Source organism: Tursiops truncatus, chromosome X, assembly GCF_011762595.2.
Source record: "Tursiops truncatus isolate mTurTru1 chromosome X, mTurTru1.mat.Y, whole genome shotgun sequence".
In the NCBI taxonomy this organism is placed as follows: domain Eukaryota; kingdom Metazoa; phylum Chordata; class Mammalia; order Artiodactyla; family Delphinidae; genus Tursiops; species Tursiops truncatus.
Window position 1 is genome coordinate 64,120,849 of NC_047055.1, and position 11,314 is coordinate 64,132,162.

Below are 11,314 nucleotides of genomic sequence, written 5' to 3' on the forward strand. Positions count from 1 at the left end.
TTATAATGGCCACACTTGAGCAAAAAATAAGTAAAAGAACATACAACACCAATGTTTCTAAGCAAACTCATACATCTGGCCCTGTATAAGGCACAGGCTCCCCACTGTTCCCTTCCATCTTCCTTCCCATCTGCAGCTTATCCAAGAAAATGAAGGCTGTTTTCACAAAGTTGCCACAGCTATGCACTTCAGAGCCAAGGAAACCTCGGTGGGAAAAACTACAACCTGGAATTTCTAGGACAGAGGGGTGGTGACTCTCAACATATTCAAGTCATTTTAATAAGTACATGAGTAGACGAGGGATTCTCTAGCACAAGCCGGATTTTTGGGGTAAGTGTTATTATCTTCACAAAACAGTCCCCTCTACTGTCTTTGGCAGCAGGACTATTTATAAACCCTTTACCACTACTACCCCTAGTCACCAACCTCCACAGCATGAATTTCATATGGAAAGGTACTCTATCATTGTCACCAACCAGGGAGAACTGACTTTTAAGAAATGGTATGATTACACTGGCTGCTCATGTAAATGTTCCAAAAATGGTTTCTAACTCAGCCCCTTTGAGATTATTGTTTTTTGTTTTTTCACTAGAGCTGGGTTAACATCTGGCTAAATTTTCTATCTTCTATCTCCAACCACACTTCCACCTCCCTAAACACATAGGTACACACACATCCCTGCTTTTCTCGCTGTGGATTTCACAGCTGGTGGCTGAAAAGAAACAAGTTCTGGGCTGAGACCTTGGTCTGGATTCCCTGGCCTCGGAGAGTGAAAGATCTGAAATATTTCAGGGATTTTCTATGAGCTTTCCATACTCCTCTGTCTCATGTCCTACCTGCAAAATGGGCTTTGAAGAGGCAGGTGTCCTGTATTTCTGATTTAGCATTGCTCTGTGATAGGAAATTAAAATTACGAAACAAAGAGATGTCAAGGAATGAAAAAATATGTTGAGAGAATGAACCAAGTAATTCTAAACGTGCTTCTGAGTGTTTTTTAAAAGGAAGGTATTATTGTAAATGTACAGAAAAGTCCTGGAACTGTGCTTTTGGGTGCAGAGAGGAGGAAGCTTGAACTGGTGCCAAGTTACAGTTCCCTGCCCCGCGGGAGGCCAGGTCCAAGTTTGGGAAAATAGAATCAGGGACAGGGGCTATTGTGGCCTGTACAGAGGCAGAAAGACACGACACAGCAGGCTTCCTTCCTGTCTTGCTCTTATCTGAGGGAGCAGAGAGCGAGGTGGGAGCACGCCTGGAGTGCAGGTGAGGAGTTTTCAGTCCCAGTCCACTGGCTCCACCCAGTTTCTCTCCTCCCACTGTCAACTCCCACCCCCATTCCAGTACTTAGACACCCTCCCGCTCCTCCCTCGGCCCCTGCTTGGGCCCGCCCACGGTCTCCCACCCAGCTTGTGACTGCGTCATAAGTATACCCAGACCTGGGCTTGCAGTAGTGTAAAAGCAGACAAGGAGAAAGAAGGTGCGGCTAGAGCTAGCGCGATCTTCTCCTCTTCCAACCTGCAGCCCAGGACACTGATTCGAGCAGCGCCTTACCGCGCAGCCCGAAGATTCACCATGGTGAAAATCGCCTTCAACACACCCACAGCGGTGCAAAAAGAGGAGGCGCAGCAAGACGTGGAGGCCCTAGTAAGCCGTACGGTCCGAGCTCAGATCCTGACCGGCAAGGTAGCAATTCCCATTCCACCCCTGACTGCCTGCCAGGGTCGGGAAGGTGGGGGTGGGGGTGGTTTGAGGGGAAGGAAGGGGAAAGGTGGGAAAGGACAAAATGAAAGCTGCTGCGGAGTTCCTGTGTTTCCGGCGGTGCTCTCTGTGCTGTCTGTTGGGTTTGCCCGGTCACCCCAACTCTGTCCATTCGCACCACCTTCCGCTTGCGGTTCCCCAAGTCCCTTACCATCTCCGTGCGTCGCGCCACGTTCCGTGGGTCCCAGCTCACGTTGTACATCGTGGAGGGATGTTGGAGGGAGTTTGAGGAGAACTCTTGGGACCAGATGTCACCTTCTCCTGGGGAACATGTGGGTAGCTAGAGATCAAAGAGAGGCACGTCACCTGGTCAGCTCCAGGGGCACACACATCTTCCACAGGGGCGGAGGGGACAAGCAGGGTGAGCAAGGACACGAGATTTAACTCTTCTTTCTTTCCTTTCGACATGTATGAAGTTCTATGAATCTTAAGGCTTTCTAGGATCCCTGAGTGTTTGTGGAGATGGGGCGGGGGGCAAAAGGCAGCTTTGACTCGATGCGATATGGGTTGGGGCAAGTGTGTGTCTGTGCCCGCCCGTGTATATTTTCAGTTTCTCCCTGGTCACAGGCGGTGTTAAGCATTCTGTAAAGGAGCTGTCAAAACTGAAGTTAGTCTTAATTAGATTTTGAGATGTTCACTGTGCCCTCTTACTCCAAGAGCCTTGTATGTTTTCAGAGTGACATTTCCTAAAGAAAACACTCTTCCGTAAAAGAAATTTTGAGGGGTTTTGTTTTTCTCTTTTGTTTTTCTTTATAGTACAGTACTTCCTTTTTGAGTGATATCCCCTCTGCCCACCCTCCCCCACAGAAAGATCTGAAGCAAGTCTGACCTTGTAATTTAATCTTCTAGCACTGCCAGGAACTGGGGGAATTTTCCCCCCAAAAATGTTAGCCATTGTTCATTTAGTCTAATTTCTATCTCCTTTAAACATCTAACACGTTTTCAGTGTCTGTAAACTACTCCTCATTTTCCTCAGTAAAATTTCAATGTTAAAAGGCACAATCGTATTTTTTTCTTGTTATACAAAATCTGTGCATTGTTGGAGCTTGCAAATCTGCCCTAACTTGTCTTGTTCTCTCTATAAAGTTTAAACTTTTGTGTTCAGAGTGGAGATTTGAAAAGATTTCTGAGTGAAATGAGAATACATGTAGTAAAACTGATTATGCACACAATTTGCAAAGCTAATGAGCTTTTGCAGAATTTTTATCACGGAAACTTTCAATAGTTAACCCAGCAATCAAACTAGCTGTTGTGTATGACACATTTCAGAACTCAAAAACACCCCCTTGCATTGTTGAGGTTTTGATTAAATGGTAGAAGGTCAAATATGTAATTGTCCTACTTACTTTGTAAGGGAAATATGGCCAGATTTTTTAGGGGAGTTCTAATTAGATGCCAGTAGTTAAATATAGCCACACAATAATCCTTTATTTTCCCACATCACCACAAACTCCATGACTTGTTGAATTCAGTTAATATGCAAGCAATACTTCTACCAGGCCTGAGGTGTTATGAGGAATAAACAAAAATAAGCATACGACAGGATCCTGACCTGGCCACCATAAGACACTGATTTAATAATACTTGGCACATTGTACTGTGATGTATTGATCAGCTCATCAGAAATTGAACACAACAAAATAGTATGTCAGAGGTTGTGTACAATGACTTTAAAATACAGTTCAGAGGGAAATGAGCTGTGGTAAGTGACAGCCCCTACCGCACTGAAGTTTGGCAAATTTAAATGAAAAAAAAAATCCTTATTCCTAGTCCATCATCCATCCATGGGCACTTAGATTGTTTCCATATCTTGCCTACTATGGTGGGAAATTTTGAAATTGACACTCTAATACTTAGATCTTGCTTAATAATAACCCCCCTGAAATATTGGAAGGAGAAATGAAATTGCAGTGCAGATTGCTCTTGTCGTATCTCAATGACAAGAAAAAATAAATTAATTAATTCCTTTGAGAATTTCGAACTAAGTCATTTTTGTGACTTTTAGGAAAGTCACTTCATTTTTCTGGACCTCAATTTAATCATCCAAAGTATAATTTCTAAGCCCTTAGCTCTAGATTACAGGGATTCACAATCATAACTTATAGGCTTTGTAGTGTTAATCTTAGGTTATTTTTTAAATAAAAATTATTTTAAATTTCTGAAAATTATTGGGACAAGGAAAACCTTCAAGGCTTATAGAGTATTAGTGGAGGGTTTGAACTTAAGTAAACGTAGCTAAGAAAATTTGAATACCAAATTTCTTTGAATTTTAAAGAGAAATCATTTTTGAAGCCATTTATGAGATGATTGCCTCTCCTTAGAATCTATGTATTTGCTTTCACCAAATTAATTAAAGTTTAATTCTCATTAAGTAGTTATGGAAAAGAGCTAATGGCCAGAAAGACTTAAAGCAATTCTATTTACATACCAGTCTGAATGATTTACCCTCTGATTATAAGAGAATAGATTTGCTGACTTCATTCATTATACCCTTCAGTAATACTGCTGCTTAGGGCATATTGTGACATAAAAGAATGAGATTGGAGGGCCCCTTGGTCCACTGCCCTGAGAAGAGTACAGAGCTAATTGGTTACTTGTTTGTTTTGGAGTCCCTTGTTCCAATTACTAAACAAATTATGGATTTAACAGAATTTTACAGTCACTGTTACACTCAAAGCTTTGTGCCTAGCTATGACTGTACTTTAAATCTACTGTTTTGCCCAGAACTTAGAAAACGTTATTTCATTCAAGCAATACACAGCCATAGAATATTGGGTGATATTAGGAAGCCTAATTTCTCATTAAACTTAGGAATATTATGAAATAGATCTCATCTTCAATATTTTAATTTCTAAAATAGGGGGAAACGGTATATACCTACTTTATAGAATTCCTTCCTATAAAAGTTAATTTTCAAAAAACAGCTTTTTGAAAATCAGTTAATAAACCAAAGGGTATTAATTCACCTCTAATTTGGCAAACTAGTTGATGTACAAAAAATACTAAAGAAACAGTTGTATTCCAGAAAGTTAGTGATTATATCACTGTACAAGTCCAAAAAGTAATGGCTTCCATTTATTTAAAGAGGATAACTTATTGCATAAATGAATGGTTATTTTCAGCTGATTTTAGAACTGTATACTTTGAAATAACTTTATATCTATATTTGGGTTTGGAAATGCCAGAAAAAGGTTGTTATAAATTGGAGATTTTCACATCTATTAAACATCAGAAAGTGTCTTGAAATGATTTTAGGCTAGGGTGAATTAACATCTTTTTAAAATATCTTAGGTTTCAAGGGTGATAAATTGTACACAAAAGCAACTATGTGTCTAAAAGCACAATCTGTTTTTTTTTTTTTGATCTTGCTTTTTAATAAATAGGAACTCCGAGTTGCCGCCAAGGAAAAAGAGGGCTCCTCTGGGAGATGTATGCTTACTCTCTTAGGCCTTTCATTCATCTTGGCAGGACTTATTGTTGGTGGAGCCTGCATTTACAAGTACTTCATGCCCAAGGTAATATTAATGAAAGTTATTATATTTTGGATTACTAATTGCTATACATTTAGCGAAAACAAATAATTCTGTCATGGTCCCCAGATAAATGAAGATTTAGGGAAAGTTTTCAAATTACCTTTTGGTATAAAATTGATTTGTCTTTATGGTGATAACTGTAATCTATAATCCTCAGCTTGATAAACAGGACAACGAACTGATATGAGTTTGAGAAATTATTCAAATGTCACGGGAGTGAGTGTTAGAAAGTTTTGATTTTCCCTTTTTGTCTTTTAGAGTACCATCTACCGTGGAGAGATGTGCTTCTTTGATTCTGAGGACCCTTCAAATTCCCTCCAAGGAGGAGAGCCCTACTTCCTGCCTGTGACGGAAGAGGCTGACATTCGTGAGGATGACAACATCGCAATTATTGATGTGCCTGTCCCCAGTTTCTCTCATAGTGACCCTGCAGCAATTATTCACGACTTTGAAAAGGTGGGTTTCTCATTCTTATAGGTATTTCTGAATTTTCTTTTTTTTCGTAAGTTTATTGGTATTAAATTTGTTCATAAATATACAACTTTTTGCAGCAAAGCCTTTTTCATTCTTTTGCTACTGAGTATACATTAGTTGATTTTGAAAGGTTGTAACTGCTTGTTCTAATGGTCATTGGAAAATCTGCAGCATTGATACTCTCTGAATCATGCCTAACATTTTCCCCCTCCCCAACAGGGCATGACTGCTTACCTGGATTTGCTGCTGGGGAACTGCTATCTGATGCCCCTCAATACCTCCATTGTTATGCCTCCAAAGAATCTAGTGGAGCTCTTTGGAAAACTGGCAGTATGTATTTTGGATGTCAACTTTTTATATAAGCAATTACAAGTAATTGCTTCCTCATTTTAAAATTAATTATTTGAGCCAAAACATTCCATTTCACTAAAATAATTTTCAAATAAAAAATATTCTGTGAACCTAAACTGCTCTAAAAATAAACTCTATTTAAAAAGTATATCTGCTATAGGTGAGAAATTAAATAGCATTTTTAAGAATTTCTCTTTCAATCTTTTAAAAAAATTTTTTAGAGTGGCAAATACCTGCCTCACACTTACGTGGTTCATGAAGACCTGGTTGCTGTGGAGGAGATTCGTGATGTTAGTAACCTTGGTATATTTATTTATCAACTTTGCAACAACCGCAAGTCCTTCCGCCTTCGCAGAAGAGACCTCTTGCTGGGTAGGCAATTTATTTCTTCCTTCACCCTGTGTTGTTGAGACAGTGAAGGAGAGTATGGGTGGGGTACGGGAAAAGTAGAGAGCAAATCTAGATATATTTTTATTTACACAAAAATGAAAAAGCCACTTTTATTGTGCATTTCCTCACAGGTTTCAACAAACGTGCCATTGATAAGTGCTGGAAGATTAGACACTTCCCCAACGAATTTATTGTTGAGACCAAGATCTGTCAAGAGTAAGAGGCAACAGAAAATGAGTACACTTAGTAACAGGAAGTCAGAGATTTATAATATGACTTCAACATTAAAGTGTGTGGGATACTCAAGATATTTACTCATGCATTTACTCTATGGCTTATATTAAAAAGAAAAAAAAGCTACTAACCACTGCAAGCTCTTGTCAATTTTTAATTTAATTGGCACTGCTTGTTGTTTGAAACTGAAATGAAATAATTCTTATGTCTTTTTTTTGAATTTATAGGGTTTAGATTTCTGAAAGCAGCATGAATGTGTCAGCTAACACCCTGACAATGAATTCCATCCTTTGTGTGTGTGTATGTGTGTGTTTAAGTAAGCTCTTTAATCATATGGTAGAACATGTTCCAAATTTAAAATATTTAAAATTGTTTTTGACGTTTTGTGTAAAGCATGTCAAATTACTTAATATTGTTAAGTGTTTTCTATTTTGTGCAACTTTCCTGAATTTAGAAATTACATCTTTGCATTTCTGTCAGGTGCTCTGTAATAGGTCTGATTTATATGTAAAAAACTTTCATAAAGAAGTCATTTTCACTAATGCAGTGATTCTTTCTCACTGATAACCGTATTGTGAATTCCACAAAACTGTGTAAGTGCTAAATGCTATAAGGAATTTAGGTTGTATGAATTCTACAACCATATAATAAATTTTACCATATTTAACCACTGGTTCTCATTTGAGAGATACTTCATATGAACAATTTATGTTACTTATTTAGCTTTGGTGTACCTGCAATAAATCTAAAATTATGAGCCTAGCTTTGCCTTTACTCCCACCTCTACACATTTATATTTTATAATCTCATATTTTACCCCTCTTTTGGTATTATATCAATTACTCTTTTATAAAGACCCCATAGTTAGGTTACATGTAAATTCAACTATTTGTTAAAAGCCTTCAGGACCATAGCAATTTCAAACCTTTAATGTGCTTCCTTTTTCATAAAAATTTAAACAGTCATATACAGCTACAATAGGTCACTAAGAACTAACCTTGGATAAGATGTTGATGACTTTTAATAACTTCACATTCTGTGATCTCTACTCTAAGAGTATAAACTCCATACAAAGGGGGCCAGTACTTTAGACACTTTCTTTTGTGTTAGGTTAAAAATTGTTCCTGATATCACTGATCACCTGCTGGTAGTGATTGTTGATTAATTTTGGTAGCTAAAACTGTACCCAGTCAAATCCATAGCCTTAAATACTTTCTTTAAAAAAAAAAGAAAATACATTAACTAAATATTTTTCAAGAATTTAGAAATAAAGCAATTACACAAACCTTTAAAATGGAAAAAAGCATGCAATAATTAGAAAATAATAACAGTAGCTGAAAAATTCAAGAACTGTCTCCTAATAGAGAATGAGAATATTCAAAAGGAATTCGATAAAATTATACACCCATTCCTTGTATAAAAGTATAAAAATTAGGAAAAGGGAGATATGGTTTTTACATATTTATCTTAAATAGTCAGCATCATGACTAAAGATGATATTCAAGAAAGGATGCTGGTTATTGTAGCTATTCAATGTTGTTTTAGACATTCAGGTCAATGCATAATATGTGAAACAAATAGCAAGTATCAATTTTTAAAAGGTGATGAAATTATGATTATTATCCCATGGGATTTTACATATAACACATTAGTGGGTTAATTGAAAACTTTTAAAATCAATAAGAAGATTCTGTATAATATAAACAAATGTCAATGGCTTTTTTTTTTTTTTTTTTTTTTTTTTGCGTACGCAGGCCTCTCACTGTGTGGCCTCTCCCGTTGCAGAGCACAGGCTCCAGACGCGCAGGCTCAGCAGCCATTGCTCATGAGCCCAGCCACTCCGCGGCACGTGGGATCTTCCCGGACCGGGGTACGAACCCGTGTGCCCTGCATCGGCAGGCTGACTCTCAACCACTGCGCCACCAGGGAAGCCCCCAAAGGCTTTTCTTTATATCACCAACAACCAATTAAAAAAGTAATACAAACAGGTGAAAAATATTTTATTCATAATAGCAAAAGGGACATAAAATAGCACAGAACAAGAAATTTATGGATTTATTATGAAGAAAACCATAAAACATAATTAAGAGATACAAAAGAGTTGAGTGAATGGAAAGGGAAGAAAGAGGATTACAAATAAATAAATTGTTTCCCAGTTAAATTTATTGGTTTAACCCCATTCCAACCAAAATTCCCAAAGAATGGCTTTTGGAACTTGACAAAATTATCTAAAGGTTCGTCTGGAAGCGTAAATAGGTGAGAATAGCGAAAAAGGAAAACGAAAATAAGAGTAATTGGAGGGAGGATTTTCTTACATGAATAACTTTTTTTTAAAAGCATTAATTTTTATTAACAGCTAAAGATTTCAAAATGTCATTTTTCCTTTTAAGATTTCATAAAAGTCTTTATTATGTGTTTCCAGGAGAAAAATACACTCATTTAATTTACTTAGAGATAAATATAATCCCTCTATATTTCATCATTAACCTAGTACAACTAATTCCTTAATATCAGTGACTATGCAGGATTTTTCCAGCCCTGGTGGCCCTCAGACCCACTCCTCACCTTTCCCTGTTCTGCTCTGTATCGCAGGTGCCCATGTTCTCTGGCCCCTGTGTCAGCTGGCTTCCAGATGGGTTTGGCGAATGGGGGGTACTGATGGAGACTGGAGGCTGGGATACTGAGAGATTGGAAGGAGAGAGGAAAGAAGAAATCAGGGTCTTTGTCCCTCCTTCCTCTCTGCCTCAGGAGGCAACTGAAGCAGCAACTGGCTCTCCTGTCTGGTCCTAGCTCCCCACTGGGGAGCCCTACAAGGATTCCAGCTTTGTTGGGTATGCCAGTCAGGGTCCAATCAGGAGAGAAAACACCAAGTAATGTGAATGGAGAAGGTTTAATATAAAGAATTATTCACTATAATAGACACCGGAGTAATGCAGGACTGGCCAGTAGGAAATGAAGAGAAATCTAAAGAACACAATAATAGCAAATATAAGGAGCAGTTACAACTCTGGGGCTCAGAGAGAGCAAGTATGATCCACCCTCGGCTCACCAAGACTAAGATCCAGATCTTGCTGGAGACAGAATAGCTATGGCTCACTGGATGGTGGAGAAGCTTGCTATGGCACCACACCAGCAGAACTTGCTGAGATACTGAGGGAAGACAGCTACAGGGAGATGCCCCACCTCGTAACTGCAAAGCCATTCTAGGGGATGCTAGAAGAAACTACCCACAGTGAGGTACTGTGTGCTATTGGCACACAGTAGCAGATAGTGCAGAAACTGCATGCACTGCAGGAGCCGGGAGCTGTAGAAGCAGCATATACTTCAGGAGCACCAGTGAGAGAAGCACATGGGAATCAAGAAGAGAGAGGAAAAAACGCTCCTCCTGCAATGTCTCTCCAGCACCTCCTACTGACAAAGCTTAATATCATGCCAATTGACAAAGGAGAAACACTCGGAGGGAGAAATATTTACAAGGCCTGTATTACTTTGCTATAGCTGCATAACGTATTACCACAAACTCAGTAATTTAAACAGCACAGATGTATTATCTCACAGCTTCTGTGGGCTAGGGGTCTGGCACATTTTGTCTAGGTTCTCTGCTCAGGGTCTCATAAGGCTGAAATCAAAGTGTCAGCTGGCTGCATCCTCATCTCGAGGCTCAAGGAGGAAGTGATCATTTAGGTTGTTTCAATAATTCAGTCCCTTGCAGGTGTAGGACTTGAAGTCCTTATTTTTTGTTGACTGTCGACTGAGGACCACTCTCAACAAATAGAGGCTGCTCTTGCCATGTCACCCCCTCAACAGGCTCTCTTAAACAATGTTTTTTTTCTTCCAGTTTTACTGAGATATAATTGACATACAACACTGTATAAATTTAAGATGTACGGCATGAGTTGACTTACATGCATCATGAAATGATTATCACAATAAGTTTAGTGAACACCATCATCTCACATAGATACAACATTAAATAAATAGAAAAAAATTTTTTTTCCATCTGAGAACCCCTAGGATTTGCTCTCTTAACAACTTTCATACATAACATACAGCAGTTAATTATATTCATCACATTGTAACTTACATCCCTAGTACTTATTTAACTTATAACTGGAAGTCTGTACCTTTTGACTCCCTTCCTCCAATTTCTCCCACCCCCACCTCTGGTAACCCCAAATCTGAACTCTTTTGCAATGAGTTTGCTTTCTTTTTTTTTTTTTTAACATCTTTATTGGGGTATAATTGCTTTTCAGTGGTGTGTTAGTTTCTGCTTTATAACAAAGTGAATCAGTTATACATATACATATGTTCCCATATCTCTTCCCACTTGCGTCTCCCTCCCTCCCACCCTCCCTATCCCACCCCTCCAGGCAGTCACAAAGTACCGAGCCGATATCCCTGTGCCATGTGGCTGCTTCCTACTAGCTATCTACCTTACGTTTGTTAGTGTGTATATGTCCATGCTCTCTCTCGCCCTGTCACAGCTCACACTTCCCCCTCCCCATATCCTCAAGCCCGTTCTCCAGTAGGTCTGTGTCTTTATTCCTGTCTAACCCCTAGGTTCTTCATGACATTTTTTT

The 11,314-nt window shown here is 38.8% G+C and overlaps 1 protein-coding gene across 1 annotated transcript; it reads left to right on the forward strand.

The window, feature by feature from the left end:
• Positions 1-1,406: 1,406 nt before the first annotated feature.
• Positions 1,407-7,401, forward strand: ITM2A (integral membrane protein 2A). The gene is made up of 6 exons (XM_004322609.4): positions 1,407-1,677; positions 5,136-5,267; positions 5,544-5,741; positions 5,979-6,089; positions 6,332-6,482; positions 6,632-7,401. The coding sequence occupies exons 1-6, from the start codon at positions 1,567-1,569 to the stop codon at positions 6,718-6,720; spliced, it is 792 nt and encodes a 263-aa protein (XP_004322657.1). The 5' UTR covers positions 1,407-1,566; the 3' UTR covers positions 6,721-7,401.
• The last annotated feature ends 3,913 nt before the right edge of the window (positions 7,402-11,314 follow it).